This window comes from Botryllus schlosseri, chromosome 3 (assembly GCF_051294905.1).
Source record: "Botryllus schlosseri isolate E-star chromosome 3, Bs_hap1, whole genome shotgun sequence".
NCBI classification, from domain to species: domain Eukaryota; kingdom Metazoa; phylum Chordata; class Ascidiacea; order Stolidobranchia; family Styelidae; genus Botryllus; species Botryllus schlosseri.
The window spans coordinates 35,957,142-35,973,818 of NC_137238.1; the positions used below are offsets into that span (position 1 = coordinate 35,957,142).

The 16,677-nt window shown below is 41.3% G+C and overlaps 1 protein-coding gene and 1 long non-coding RNA gene across 2 annotated transcripts in view; one reads left to right on the top strand and one right to left on the bottom strand.

Moving 5' to 3' along the window:
* LOC145436461 (uncharacterized) overlaps positions 1-16,677 on the top strand; it is a 58,572-nt gene that overhangs the window by 11,945 nt on the left and 29,950 nt on the right. The window contains exon 2 of the mRNA XM_080313813.1: positions 2,616-2,721. Within this exon, the coding sequence (XP_080169939.1) occupies positions 2,616-2,721 (106 nt within the window). The remainder of the gene's footprint in view (positions 1-2,615; positions 2,722-16,677) is intronic.
* On the bottom strand, positions 13,765-16,038 carry LOC145436422 (uncharacterized). Its single transcript, XR_013914310.1, has 2 exons — positions 15,695-16,038; positions 13,765-15,638 (listed from the first exon to the last, which is right to left on the bottom strand). It is a non-coding gene; the product is annotated as an uncharacterized LOC145436422 (long non-coding RNA).

Sequence of the window (16,677 nt, forward strand, 5' to 3'; positions counted from 1 at the left end):
TCAAGCCAGTAGAACTAGGCTTGTTAGAGACGTGATAAATCGGGCTGGCAACGATTGAACCCAGCACGGCAAAAACTAACGAGAATCGATCTCGCTGAGATGATTGCGAAATTAAGTCATCGATTGGCGCGCGCTCGGCAATCGTTGCTAGCCTGATTTATCACGTCTCTAACAAGCCTAGTTCTACTGGCTTGAAGAAGCGAACTATACCATCGCCTGCACAATCGCATCTGCTTTGCCTGTCCCGCACCATATCATAGTTGGCTTACACAACAATCGCATCCGCAATATGCCTGATACGAAAGATATCATCGCTAGCCTAAAGATCGCGTCTCAGGCCTAGCATGCTTTGGCTCCTATCTCTCGATGGATTGTATGCGGATTTGCGATTGTGATTAAAGAGTGACATCGCTAAACTGAATGACATCGAATGTCCGCAATCGACCTCAAACATGTACGTGCGTACTGCCGTACATACTTGATTGAATTTCGCTAATAATTGAACATAACCGTCGGAAGATGTGTGTCAATGCTTGAGTTATAAAAGATGAGAAAGGTTTGAAATTGAACCACCTGAAATCGGTGCCATTATAGAACAGATTCCATAACAACTCGGACATTTTGACTTGTGCAAATCGTCGCCGAGGTTACGTAATATGCGTTGATATGCGCGTAATACGCGTTGAGAAAGCTCGCGTATTCAATTGTTCGCGAGAGATCAGGGACTCGCTAATTAACAGCACTTCCGGACACGTTGGCAAGCTTATCATACGCGTAAGTTTGTCAACGCGAGGCGATTGTATAATCGTCATTTACGTATTACTTAATGCTAATGAATTGATGCTATAAAAATCGAAACCCCACCCTCTTCATTTCAAACCCCTCCCATATTTTTCGGCTGGCTACGCGCCTGTCCGAATACTTCATAGTTTGTTATTGTTGCCATTGTTACGAGGCGAATTTCATGGTGTGTGATTTTGATTGTTGCGTCATACTTAGCCTTTTTGGATTTGCTTTTAAATCTGTTTAAATCCCTTTAGTGTGCCGTTAACTCTTGAAAAGAGGCACCCGAAAAGTCTTCTAGTTCAATAAATATTATTTTACAATGGATATTGTATTGAAAGCTATATTTATGATCGAGGGAGATTTTTTACAAGGCTTGCTGTACCCATGTATAATATAATACGCACCCCCTATTTTAGGTTATTGGTAAAATTGGTAAAATCTTGCGCATTATACATGGAAAATTCCGGTAGGTTTATTTGAATTATTCCATGTCAAAAAGTAACAATTGTATTCACGATTTTCATCTGGACTCTCATTCGGCTAATTCGCACCATTTTCGTCATTCTCACTGCAAATTTTTTCTTTCGCACAAGTGGGTAACATCGCACAGGTTTAAAAGCACTGAGCTAGTGGTTCTCAACCTTTTCGACCTCGCGGCACCCTCTCATAGGGAAAATAGTTCGTGGCACCCCATAGCACTTCGAGTGCCTTGAGTGTCGAGTAGCGTGGTGGTACTTCCCACCGCTGAAACACAAATGGGTTGCGTGTTCGAGTCCAGAATCCTTATCTAGGCTCCCTTCGCCTTCTGATCTGCACAAGCAGTGTCTTACAAACAGTCAGGAGCAAAAGCGGGCCGTGTTTTAAGTTGGTCATCAACCTGCGTCATGTCACTGTTCAGCATTCGCATATGATGCGGGTGAATAGAACAAAGGTGAACTTTTCGGCCACACCTAAACATCACAGTACAATTGCCCGAGTTATGACCTTCTGTTTAGTTACCACCGTCCCAAATGCTACCATATGTGGGCGAGTGAGCGTATTATCACCATTGACTGCAGAGGCCCCAGTTTGATTCATGGCAATAGCAGATTCCGAAGCGTCGGAGATTCTCCTCCCCTGCGTCGTTGTGCCCGCAGCGTATTTGCAATAAAATGACCCGATCAAGGGCCTATTTAAGGGAGAGGATCAAAATGGCGAGGAAGATCTAACACTGGCATTAGGTCGATGGGGATTGCCAGATTGAGAGATAGTAACTGGTGGTTTCGAAATTCTTTTATCTGTTCATTAATTTGAAGAGCGGTACAGTGAAAGTTCATTAATTATCAATAATTGTTAAATTATATTTTCATACTATGTACAGCGCTATAAGACACAATTGTATTGCCTTTGATATCGTGTATCTTGAGCGTAGACCAGTGTTATGCTTCAATCAGAATTTGAATTCGGTAATTTTTGTTATACGAGTACGGCGGCCCTTTTTACTAAAATTGCTCGCGGCAACCCTGAGCAGTTCAATTTACACAATAGATTGCCACGGCACACCAGTTAAGTACCACTTATAGTATCATTGCTATGTATTTCTATGTTCTTACTACACTGTCTTTTGCGACATTATTCTTCAGTGACCCCCCTACCATATCACCTATCACCTCCCCCAAATCTCCCCCTGGGGACACTGGAGACAAGGTTGAGAGCCACTGGTCCAGACAACTCGATATCATGAGGTTGTCCAAGTCTGCTATCGACTAGAGACGGTAGCTGAAATATCACGCATGTTAAGTCCATCTTAATGACTTTATCTATAAGAATTTGTTTTCGTGCATTTTTAGGAAATCTCTAAACACCGTCATCGCAACCTATCGTCTGAAGCCACAGAGAGTCACTCTTTAATGCTGGATCACGATAATCCGACACCACCCAAGAGAAGGCGAATAGGTAAGAGTCATTTTAAGTCTACTGTTCATACTATATTTAGAAATGAAACGGCCAACACCCTCTCGTCACAAAACATAGACCTGGGCATTTACCAAATATATTTGTTACACATTTTTCTCAACCATGCCTAAATAGCATATAATTTCACACTATCTGTCAATGTCATACCCCCTGGATTTCGGCATCATACCCCAAAGTGGTTGGATGTAGCTCGTGTTCCGGATCCCCGATCTAGTGCAGGGGTTCCCAAAGTGGGCGCCAGCACTCCCGCGGGGGCGTTTGCCTATAGCTGACTAACCTACGGATAGATTGGCAACATGTGACTTACGGTTGAGTAGGCCTACCCAGATGCACCTACCGATTGCTGGTCGCTTCAAGGTATGCCAGCGGCCGTACAGCATTGTTTAGGGTAGATTCGGACTGTATTGCCACTCGTACACCAGGTCTGGAGCATGTTCGGGCTGTGTTGCCACACGGACATCATGTCTGGGGTATGTTCGCACTGTATTCCGCCACTCGGAAATTATATCTTGGGCAAATTCAGACTGTTTGTCACTAGGGCCTATACTGCGCAAACATATCACAGATATATGATGTGAGAGTGGCAGGCGCGTAGCCAGGGGGTTTCGGAGGTCGACCCCCCCCCCCCCATCCACCTTAGACGCGTGAAACCCCCTCCTTGAACGAGAAACCTCGTCCTTTTCAAATGAGCGTTCTAACGCAAATACTCGGTTGCAATTCAATAAGTCATATTATCAGTGTTGCGCGCGGCCAATTAACGAAAGGCGTGTTACGAATTAGCGAGATTGGTCCGTGCGCATGCCTTGGATAAAATGCCGTTAAGTATATGCTGATTATCGATTGTAATTAAAGAGTGACATCTCGAAGCTAAATGACATCGAATGTCCGCAAAGATGGGGGACGCGTGCGTACATGCGTAATTGATTTCCGCTAATACTTGAACATAACCATCAGAAGCTGTGTGTCAAGGCTTGAGTTATAAAAGTGGTTAGGTTTGAACCACCTCGTACATTTTGACTTGCACAAATCGTCGCCGAGTCTACGTAAGACGTAGGACGCATTGATAAGCGCGCATATTTAACTGTTCACGACAGACTAGGGAGTCGCTAATGAACAGCACTACCGGACTCGTCGACAAGCTTATCATACGCGTATAATCGTCAACACGAGGATGTTGTATATTCGTTATTTACGCGTGTACTTAACCCTAAGGAATTGATGCTGTATTACTAAATCCGAAAAAATGGTAACCTCCCCTTTTATTTCAACCCCCCCTTTATTTTTCGGCTGGCTACGTGCCTGGTGAGGGGTAACAGAGTCACAGACAAGATGTCCGGGTGCCAACATCGTCCCAACATACACCAGACATGATGTCTGACTAACGCTTTTCTACATTTAATTCGGTTTCCTTTATCAGCAATTTTTATCAGTTCAATACATCACACAATATTGCATTGTACATTGTGTGAACAGATGAAAATGTCTTGAACAGATGAAAATGTAATCTGACGATTGATTGATTGATGGATGCCAAAATGTCTTGGAAACAGCATATTGTACGCACAGTATCAAAACTAGTCCGTGCAGGAATTATGACCTGCCTCCAATCCATGCTTCCTACATTAGCATTACCAATCTGCTTTTCGCTGTTCGCTGTCACTTTCAAAATCGAATCATAGTGTACAAAATAGTTTGATGCACAATTTGAACCCAACAAATCAATTATCACCATACTATCATTAACATCGAATTTTGCAAGTGGACGAAGTATATTGCTTTGAAGTAAGATTAGCATTTTTAAATTTATATTTTTCAAATCGATTGCGTCATGTGTTTGGTCACATTTTAATACCTGCTAAGATGGTCACTCCTGTAATAAAAGATCACGGTCCAAGGGAAAGATTAACATAAACCCAACTAATAGTCACCTAACTAAAAGATTACTGACTGCCGCAGTGCCGCATGATTGATTGGAAAAAGACTTACGTGATTACTACCGACAAGATAGCGTAATAGTGAAGCGTCCGGCTTCTTGATCGGTGGGTCGTAGGTTCGACCCCCGGCCAGGTCAGACCAAAGACGTAGTTAGTAACACTGGTATCCATGACTTCCCTGCTTTGCACTCATGCATTACTGGGATAGCATGGAGGGGTGGTGCATGATTTTGAAAGCGGCATATGCACATCATGCACTCATGGTATGCATATTAGGTTTATGACTAGAAAAAAAAATTCGAAATTATGTGTGACCTGTAGTCACAAACGCTGAACTTTTGTGTCCTGAGTTCAAAATTAACAAAAGTTAGGACTGGTTAAACAAAAACCTCCCGCACAAAAATTTTCCAGTTTTCACTATGAAGGATAGGCTTTTTTCGTAGATACAGACTATATAATTTATATACCGCATGATTTTATTCTAACTGACACAATTCCAATTGCGAAGATTAAGAATAGTATTTTGGTAAATTGTGATTGTCCAGATTGAATTATTCCAATCGTTTTCTTGCTTACAGTAAAAATTATATAATTAATAAAAAATTATTAATTTCGATTTTAGATGTAGACTGTATATATCGTATAATTTCAATTTGTCTGACACAAATCGAACTGGTTGTTCGAAAAGGCGAAAGTCGAAAAACTCAACATATTTTCAGCGGTCTAGAAAACCGATTAGAGGAATATGATGAAAATTTGAAAATGTCATATCATATGCGACTCAGCATCTGTTGATACTGGGCGGCGGAATGAGGTGGTTGTGAAACTGCAAAATGGAATGATGAGCAAGGGTTTTCATAAACCACAATACATTGGTTGCCAACATAATATTATTGATTCTTAAAGCATATATCAGAGTTCTTCAATCCAACATCCTCAACAAATCCAACTCTCAGCTACAAATTTGGAGATGGATAATATGGTAAAACACTATGAAAACTTCGTACAATCCACCAAGCCAGAATTTCAAATGAAAATAATAGAAAACCGAGGATGGAGGGAAGATTTTAAGTTCATCTATGTGCTGTGCAGAGCATGCTGCTCTGTCAGAGATAATAGTAGATTACCACTAATCAAATGGCAAAAACTTCCATCTCTCCGCAATGCGAGATGAAGCTCAAGGGCTATAATTCCGTGCTTCCAAGTCCCCAGATGAAAAATAACTCTTGAGATATCATGCTTATTCATTGCAAATGCGTGCCGGGAAGCCTGGTATTCTAACCGACCCGACCGATTAGTTACCGGTATTAGGGTATGAGATACTCGAAAGGTTCCATTGCATAACAGTTTGAGATTGCAGGGTGTGTGTTTGTTCCGTTTCTACCAACGCTTTTCAATCGATCATACATACACTGGGAGTCTTTGCAGAGCTGCCAAATTTGTTATTTTCCCATTAAACGAACACCCTGGCGAGACCGCCAATTATGTTTTTTGTTGGTACGCAGCAATAAATCGTGCAATGCCGAAATCTATCACACAGCTCTTTGTTATACAAATCAAAGAGTGTAGAACTATACGGTACTAGAAATAGTTTCATAGCATGTTTATTAAAACATTACTTTACATTTCGCGTAATACTCGACAAAAATTGCAGTAAAAATTTACAGGAAAGTTGCAATATAGAATTCCTACAAGAAGCCTAAAACATCATACTACATAAATTCTGATCATATAGGAAGCAGTAAAAAAAGTTGCAAGCTGTAAAAACTTGCCCTAGTGATTACTTCTTATCGTCACATTGACACTGTTGCCCTACCTCGCCCGGATATTGGTTCATTCATTTGCTTCTATGATTTCAGTTTTCTCATTTTTATGCTCAACATGAGTGACATAAGTAGTTCTAGTTCTAGTACCAGTGTTGGATTTCGAAAAGCCAGTAGTTCTAGTTCTAGTTGCGATTAAAAAAAAACCATAAAACTTGAAACACATCTTGTTCCGATTTCGATAAAAGTATTATTGAGTTGCTTCGTAAATGAATCTACTGCATTGCATTTCCCTTTAGTCCAGTGGTTCTCAAACTTCTTCAGGATAGTGGAAAATTCCACGCCCCCGCCCCCCTTATCGTCATATCGAAAAGCAATTAACACTAGAACTACCGGAACTTTGAACTTCCTAGAACGACAAAGTGGCTTTTTTGACATTTATTGAATTTTTTCCAATTAAATGCAGTCAAGGGAGCAAAAATCAGCACAAATATCAACAAACGTAATCAGAAACCATTGTTTATTGCGCTCACAGCTAGACATACTTTAGTGCAACAATTTTAACAAATCACGGTTTTTAGGTTGTAACATATCCATTCTTGGTTCTTGCTGACATATCACAAAGCTCATCAGCTAAGATTTGCGTAATGCAATCTCACGACTAATCATCGATTTGCATATTTTTATAGTATCGGGCTTTTGGCAAGTAGTAGATCAGTCACATTCTAAGAAAACATGCATGGACCATCGTCGACTTGCTGGTACCCTTATAGCAGTGGTTCCCAACCTTTTTCCACCCGCGTACCATTTCGAGGTTTCATGTAGTGCTCGCGTACCCCCTGCATAAGTTACGCGCGCTGAAGGTTGTCAAAAATGTTACCACCGGGTTGAGCTGCCGAAGGCAGCGAAACTGGAAATAAACTGCCCATTTTAAGGTGCAGTATATGATTTCTGTAGTGAATCCATTTGGAATTGTTGTGGTCAAATATATTAAAACGGAATTTGGTTAGGTAAGAATCCCAATGCTTTACGACTAGATCTCTTCCCCGTAGGCCAGGGGTGGCCAACCTTTTTGCCATTCACGGCCGCATTTGAACTACTTATGTAGCCCACGACCGCATCCCAAGGCATAGTCGTAATTAACTGCACTGTAAAAATTATTCTTGTAAATAAACAAGAAAAAACATGCTAGACTCGATTACAAGCTTACAGGCTTTTTCTTGTAACTCATTACAAGCTTACAAGCTAATTCTTGTTAACTCAATACAAGCCCATAGCTTGTAACTCTCTCTTTTTCTCTCTCTCATTATACATAAATCTTGCACCTGGACTGGCAGTACCTATCACCAGAAAGACCCAATGTATTCGGTGGCCATGATTGTACGCAAATGCATAGCAAAAAACTCATTTATTTACAGCCAATTAACCGCAGCAGATCAGAAGGCTGCAATATACAGGCTCAAGCACAGATGGACAATAAACAGCAGCACTAGAAAAAGCAATTGTGTAAAAACAATATTTGCATGACTTGGCCTGCAGCAGACCCAGCACGCTAACTCGAATATTCAGGCAAGAAGCAATAATATGAAAAATGTGTAAAGGCAAGCTCATGAGCGTTACAACTGAATTTATTCCACAATAGTGCAGCTTGAAGACAGCATGCTGAAGATGAATTGTTTGACAAGAACTCATGTAGTTTTGAAAGTAAATTATTTGGTCCAGTACAAACCTATTCCATAACTATTTATACTTTGCAGCATCAAAACTGTCAAGTAATGAAGTATGCTGAAAACATAATCACTTGAGGCAAAATCTACTTTAGCACCCAAAAAAGCAAAACTACTTCATAACTTACCAATTTGTATATCAATGATCAAATGAATTTCAAAACTGCACATCAATTTTATCACCCATTGAAGCGACTGCAGACGGCATACGCAGCCCTTTCATTCTTGCAAAGCGGATGGACAAGAAATGTCGAGTAATATTCATACCGCGCGCGAACTGGATATTGAATACACAATGCAGTGACACAAAGCTAAAGCATATGAGAAATCTACCACGTCATTTATCACTAGCCCGTCGAAGCGCACCGTCCACTTGGTCTCTTGAGAGTCAAGATGTATGATTGGGTTGGTTCTGAATTATCCTGAAAAAAGAGGGCACATAACTGTATACTGAAAGGCAAGGAGAGTATGAAATTATATAGCCTATAATACTACCAGAGTAATAATGGCTGATGTATTAGGTCAAAATGATGACTATGACAGCAATTATACCAGAGGTGGCAAACCTTTTCGGCCAAAGGGACACACAAGATTTAGGAACAATTACGCGGGCCACTTGAATGTTGATGACCTTTTTTTAGTCGTCCGATAGGAGCGTACCGAATTAGGTAACGTTGAAAACAATACTTACACTACTCCGCTTTAATTTAGATACAATTATGTCATGAAAACTATGTGTGCAAAGTGCAACTGTGCATTCATGTCCTGGCTGCGCTAGGCGTGAAACTTTTTCAAAGATAACGAATGAATTCGATCAATAAATATGTTTCTTGCATATATTGGGGTTGCCTTTGTATACCACTGGGCTCATTTGGCAAGGACAGGATAATTCAGCGTTTAGACATAGCAATATCGAAGGTTTCGGTGAACATGCCTCTATCATTTTGTGCGAAGTTTCATCGCCGATGATCTAGCTGCAAGCACATGTCGCATGTTGAACGACACGATTCTGCAAATTACACGTATTTATAATTTTCAGGAGGGCTCCAATACTAAATGCGAGAAATCGAGTAAATCATGCAAAGTGCCAAGAAAAACTTCAAGTCAAATAAATCTGCTGCGAAATATTCTACTTCAAGGCCATATATGAAGATCTGCGATAAATGTGGCTGTACCTTAACTATGCCAATGCGTCGGAACTGATCATTTGAGTCATCAAATTTCGCGGTCAGACTGAAGAAATTTTGGTTGGCCTTGCAATTTTACCTGATGTTACAACTAATTTCGAGAATTACCTCGCAGGCAACACTATATCTTCTCGCGGGCCGCGGGTTGGCCGCCCCTGACTTATACTGACATATCTAGCTGTAAGCCTATTATCAGCGCAGTAAAGTAAACTTTATAGTAATGCTGTGTCGATATGTACTTGGTACGAACCTGGTTTATAACCAAGAATTTGCCATAGGATTCGTTGCAGGTATACCGACCTTCCAATTATGTGCAGAATCTGAAAGTACACAAATTCTTATGAATTGATGGTATCATTGGATTGAATATTCTGACATTGCAACTTCAGTTGTTTTGGTACAAGACATACAATTTACATTGTACAGCTTGTATATTGATGATCGTTCTCCACTTCTCTGTAGTACCCCGTTCACCAATGAATTGTTCGACGCTTGCCCAGAATGATTATATTATTCCCCACAATGATGGAACATAAGTCCCAATCATTAAGCGGATGCTGGGATCTGATCATGGTGTTTTGAGATGCAAATGGAGCAGCGGACGAAAATAATATACTGAGGAGTTTTAGCCTATGATTTACCAGGGCCCTAACTACCACACCCAAACCCCCATTTTGGGGAGCTCGAATGAGCCCAAGATTATTTCGTTGGTCGTTTGTTGGAGGATATTTACTCAACTTGAAAAATTTTGTTGGGCCAATTGGCGCGATTTCATGTCCCGGGAAGTCTATATCATCAGAGATAGAAAAATGCGCATATTTTAGAGGGATAGGCATATCGGCGCTGTCGATTACCACGCATTGAACAGGATCATGACTCTAGATAACAGGTGGGCCACAGCACATTTTTAAACTGGAAAATGGGCCACGGCCAAGAAAGGGCTGAGAACCCCTGGTCTAGACCATTGGTAATCAGCTTCATTCCCTCCAATAGCTGAAACCTTATCAGTTATCGTCAAGCAGAAATCTAACCTATGACATCGCTTCTTGCCCGATTTGCATGTTGCAGGCTTCTGTCAAACCGACGCCTTTTGAAAGTGGCTTTCATTGCTTTCATCAGCGTTTCCTTGGCTGGGCTAGATGAACTTGATTCCGATAATATGAAAGACTTATGTTCAGCCCCACTTTCGTCAATGTTCGAAGATTCTCCGACCTGAAGTTTTATATTGATGATATGAATCAGTGGTTCCCGACCGATGTGCCACAAAAATAGTAATTTCATACTTCGTTAGCAAGAAGACCAGAACTTCCTGGTTACTTGCATCGAGGGCTGCTCGTACATCAGTTATAGATGTAGAGGGCTCCAGATCAATCATGATTGATGAAGCATCAACGCGTCGTTCTGAATTTCGCAGACCACTGCACGTATCTCCTGCAATTACAATGTCACTTATGAGACAAAATTCTGGATCACAAAGGAAGCGCTAGCTACAAACAAAGCTACCGGGCGGGGGAGATAAATTTAAAATAGTATATAATAATCGAATGTAACTGTCGCACTGATTCCGAAAAATCTAAATATTAATTGACTTCTCCCTTCTCAAAGTATTCGGCGGTAAGATAACGTTGTGCAAAACGCCTACATTTTAACGCCTGAACTAGAAAGCTATACTTATACTATAATCAAGAATATGAACACTGACGGTTGCCAGTGAACTCGGCACTTGGTGAATTCGGCCCCACAAACTTTACGCAATCTGTGATCTAATCACGCCAGCACTGCGTGATCTACGCATGCCCTGACGTACAACATTGACAAATCACTCGATGATAATGTTAGTAGTTTAATAATTCATATTAATAGTTGTTAATACAATTTATTACAAAATTTCCCGAGGGCCGAGTTCGCGGGGCCGAATTCACCAAGTACCGAGTTCACTGGTAATCACACTGACAGCTATGGGGGTGTTCGAACTTCGTTGACACTCAGACATCATAGCTGATGCATGAATAGGTTCAGACCGTGTTGGCTATCGAACATCATGTTGGGGATGTGTTCGTGCTGCGTTAGGACACTTGAACATCATGTCTGGGACATGTCTAGGGCATGTCTGGGGTGTGTTCGGCCTGTATTGACGCTCGGACATCATGTCTGAAGCATGTCTGGAGAAAGGTTCGGACTGCGTTGCCAATCAAACATCATGTCAGAGGTGTGTGTTCGAACTGTGTTGACACTCGAACAGGATGTCTGGGACATGTCTGGGGTGCGTTCGAACTGCGTTGACACTCGGACATCATGTCCGAGGCATGTCTGGAGTGGGTTCGAACTGCGTTGTCGAACGCACATCATATCTGGGACATGTCTGGGGCATGTCGGGGTATGTATGCGGACTGTGTTGACACTCGGACATCGTGTCTGGGCATGTCCGGGGTGTGTTATCCTGTCTGGCATGGCGTCGTGTCTGTCACGAGTCTTGAGTGAGTTCGGACTGCTGCGTTTGATAATTCTTCTTGCACAAAATATAAACAATTTACAAGCACAATTTACAAGCACCGTCCTATGACAGCTTGTTATGTGCTTGCATTTTGCAGTTACAAGCTGTCTCGAGCTTGCATCGAGCATTTGCAAGCTCGTTACAAGCAATTTTACAAGAATAATTTTTACAGTGTGTAGGTAGACGCTAAATGCCCACGTTAGAGTGTTTATGTCCATTTCCGGATTCCGGAATCTGTTTAATGATATAGGGTTGCTATACGCACCGAAATCGCGAGGGGTCACTGTTGATGTTATGAGACAGCAGGAATTGCCACGCGAAGCCCGTATTTTTCCAGATTTACTACTGGATTTCGTGAATTATATTAGTAGTTTTACAGATTACTATCACACATTTAACCTTTCTCAGCCCATGGATGTGGTCAGATTGACCGGTAGAGTTGATGTAGGGGTGTTTTCGAAAATTTAGTTGATGATGCATCTTCGGGTGGACCAATTGTTATTAGTCACTTTGCTACATACTGTTATTTCTTGACCTCCCATCAGGATTGTCGGTATACAGTGAGGTGTACACGATTCCGAGTCGGTCTTTCTATACGGGGCGCATCATATTCGAATTTGAAATGTGACGCTCTGATTGCAAAGGGCCCTACCATATTAAAATCGAGAAATACAGACACATTAAATCGCGCAAAGCGCGAAGAAAATTTATTCGTTATCTGCGTGACTGCCTAATCGCGTTGAGCAAGTCCGACGGGGAAGATATCGTGCCATGTAACGGGTTAAGCAGCCACGGCAGCTGGTCTTGTAGAAATTTCAGTAAATTGCAGCTCCATCACGGGGGCGTTCTGAAAGAAATGGCCGCGGCCAAAAATTTTTGTTCGTTTTTACCTTCAATTTGAGACCACATCATTTTTAGAGCGCAGTGCCCCTTTAAAGCCAACCCCACCAGAACTAATAACTGCCTTCGGTCGAAAAAAAACAGACTCTACTCGCGTACCACCGGTTGGGAACCACTGCCTTATAGAATACTGCCTTACAACCTGGTCAATAATATCCCCCTGGTTTTGTTTCGTTATAACATTTAACCGTCACTGGTTTCTTGTTGATGTTATTTCTGAAGGAAACAGTTGCCTCCGGTAGAAGTGGGCTCAATATGTATGTGTACAACTTCGATCTCTACACTGGCATTTTGCCGTTACTCTTTTCGAAGAGATGATAGTTTTGAAAAGTTTAGCTAAAGCTGCTTTTTACTCGTGGGCCTGGGTACTGGGTAGCTTCAAGCAACTTTTGACAATAGTGTTAACTGGGAGTTCTTTTTCTTCACCAAGCGTATACAGCAACATTCACATAACATTGTTTCAAGATGGATTACATCAGACTCTTTACGTTACTGCGATTGGCAAATGTATAGATTATAGAAGAAGTGTGCTGTCTTATCCTTACCTAAAAATGATACGTCCTTGTACAAATACTTGGTAGCAACAGCATCCACCATCTGACATTTTACCCCAATTATTTTCTGGCATTTTGACCATGTAATAAATGAAAACAACATAATCTTTATCGAGTCTACACCTGTTTTTTACTCATTATGTCAATAGAAAGTTCATGACTTCCATAAACCTGTTCCTCGAGAGGGTCTGACTAAACATAATGCACTCGTGCACTCAGTCCTCATATGCATTCAATTTACTAGATCCAGCCCCTCCCCCCCGAAGATCGATCTCGTAGACTAGACCAGTGCTCTTTAACCGGGGTTGTCGTACACCCTAGGGTGTACCAGAATTTGCAAAGAGTGTACCACTCGGATGGGGTGTACAGGGGTGTACCAGATCCGAATTACAATGAGCCGATAGCTAGCTATCACAAAGGCAGGTTTATGGGTCAGTACAGGTTGACGCACAGGTTAATGAGCAATATGGTACTATAGAGACTGTAGGATGGAGTGCTAACTCTCAAAACCGTGTTTATGTATTCATACGCATCATCGATAGTAACTTTTGATTGTTTCCTCGAAAAGCTTCATTACAAAGAGTTAGCAGCACATTCGTCATTAACAGGCATCATATGAGGTATAGGAAACATCAGAACACACATTAGTTACAGTATAATACGTAAATAGTTCGGCGAATAATTGGCAGACGTAAATGCCTTCAGAATGGTCACGCTCGACTTGGGCTTCTCACGATCGTATTGTGACGCATCGAACGCAGTGGTATCGGGCTATTAAATATTGAATCCACAGCGCTATTCACGGTTATCCTCTTTCGTTGTTGGTTATTCACGGAACTTGTTGCACGCTCATCATTTGATGAAAAATATTATACGACTAAATTGGATACATAAATTTACCTCAGTCCTTAGCGGGTCATAAAGCTACCTACAATCCATATGTCTCTGATGTGATGAACGTAACCTATCGCCATCGACACGTCGTCTCCGAGGAACTTCGTCGGCCCTACCGCCATACCGCACGCTTTCAACAGCACGCGAATGACTACAATGACTATTAGGGTAGAGCAAACGTTATCGGTATTTCAAACTCCTAGTGCATAGTAGATCACAGATCGACAACCAGCCCTGACTCTTTTAATTCGTAAATACTAGTCAGCGCCCGAGATTATTAACCACAATCTCTTCTCCCGACCACATCCTTCGTCGCATGCCACCTCTTTTAGCCGTTTGTCCTTTATGCTATCCCGTTAATACTTTGTGCGTTCAGTGTGCAATGTGCGTATACCTCATCCTCACGTAGCCTAGGCCGATCGAGGTAGGTGCCTGATCTCTTCATTTTATCACAATCTTGTTGTATGGCATATTTATTGATAACAGTGTTAATAATAAACTGACCTGAATTTTGTTATATCAATACTCATCCATCAATATCATAGCCGAAAACCCATTTCAACAACAACAGGTATAGGCAAATATAAGCATACACGGTTAAATGGGAGAATGGTATATTTCAAACATTAAACAAAACAGCAAGTGAAACAAAACATGACAGAGACCACAAAACATTTCAAAACTGATCCTTTTAGCAGTGTACCGCATGTACTTCTGGAGGTGGCTAGTATAGAACTACATATACTTATACTCCAAGTAGATTCCCCCTACTTCCTTATAGGGTTATGTTTTCAGACTACTTCTACTACTTGACAGTTTTCCATACAAAACTAGGCCTAGAGTACCTACTTTTAAACCAACTTGAAAATCACTACTTCTACATCAGAACGAACGATAACAACTTTGATCACCTTTGCACGATTCACCGTATAGCACACACGAGGTGTTCAGTAACGAAGTACATCTGTTAATTTGGAGTACTCAAGTAGGTTTCGCCTACTGAGCAAATTTGTAAAAACGGCACCTAATATTAATGTCATGAGTATTTTTGTGATGGACGCAAAGATGTACCCAGCAATCTGTAACGCAGCCACCTACAATTTCCTGATGAAATTTTGCAACTCCTCGACCAAATCTACTTTTCGAAACTAATTACTTGGATAATTCTCAGACCTTCAACGAAAGTAAACACATACAATTGATACACACATGAATAATACAAGTGGGAAAAATCAAAAAGAAAATTACTCATGCCACTTCAGTCGGACTTCTAGGATTTAGGCAGAGGATCATCACAGACACTTGTCCATGGGTTGATTGAAGCATGAGCGTATGTTGTATTGCCCTGCTTCGTCCTCTTTATGGCCTTTCGTTGACACAAGTACTGATAGTAAATCGAACTTGTAAGATATCCGGATTTCTAGAATAACTGCCCGATAACCGCTGCGCAAAATGTTAACCATGAGTTGGCATATGGTATTGACACACAGAGCTCTTACCAATGATGCAAAAGTAGCTTCGAGAATAGCAACATCCGGAGATTGCGCAATTAATTACTTGCCGGCATTTTTATGAACTTATTATCTGTAGGCGAGATTGGATATACGTAAATTGCTCCAAATGCAGTTTCACAATTTGTCATTGTGGCAAGTATCATTACGTTAATGCAGTTATTCTAGCAATAAAACTTTGACAGGATGTTGGTACCGGTACCGCAAACTCGCCATTACCTTGACTCCACTGTCATAGATAGTAGAAAAGAGGTGGTCTGCTGTAACAAATATTACATGGCAAATCCCCAATTATAAACTAACGCCAACTTTCAACACCTACATTCGCTAAATACTAACAACTGGGTCGCTAAACAAACTCTGCGTACCTGACATAAACAATAAATAACATAGTAGTGAGAAGCCTAAGTCAAGCGTGACCATTCTGAACAGCGAACAATGGGTTTGCACTCCATCCTACATCCTCTATAATGGTACAATGTTATCTCAAGTGTAATACTGTACAACGCTTGATTGTGATGTCATAAGCAAATATTTCTTCCATTCATTTAGCCGTCAGCAATAGACCAATGGTTCCGTTTGGTGTTGGATAGTATGCAGTTAACAAACATGTGTTCAGCTAGTCATTTGTCTTTTAGTGATTTTTGAGGAAACCGCCGCGACAGCGCAGACTTTTTGAATCTGTACTTCCTACCCGACGTTAATAAATACCGAAATGCACATAAATGAAGTGACGTAGCCAGCCAGGGTCGAAACAGCTTCCATGTTGAAATCGAAACCCTTTTGTTTTAAAATGCCGATTGTATGTCCAATATTTCACCAGACATTTGCAATTTAGTATTTTGTTATTAGTGATGTAAATTAGCGACAATAGACTGTGTATAGCGGCATACGATCTGAGGTTATTGACATCTCTTACAGCCTATGTGCTACTATCGACTGTGTGTGGGGCAGGCCTGATATGCAGTAGG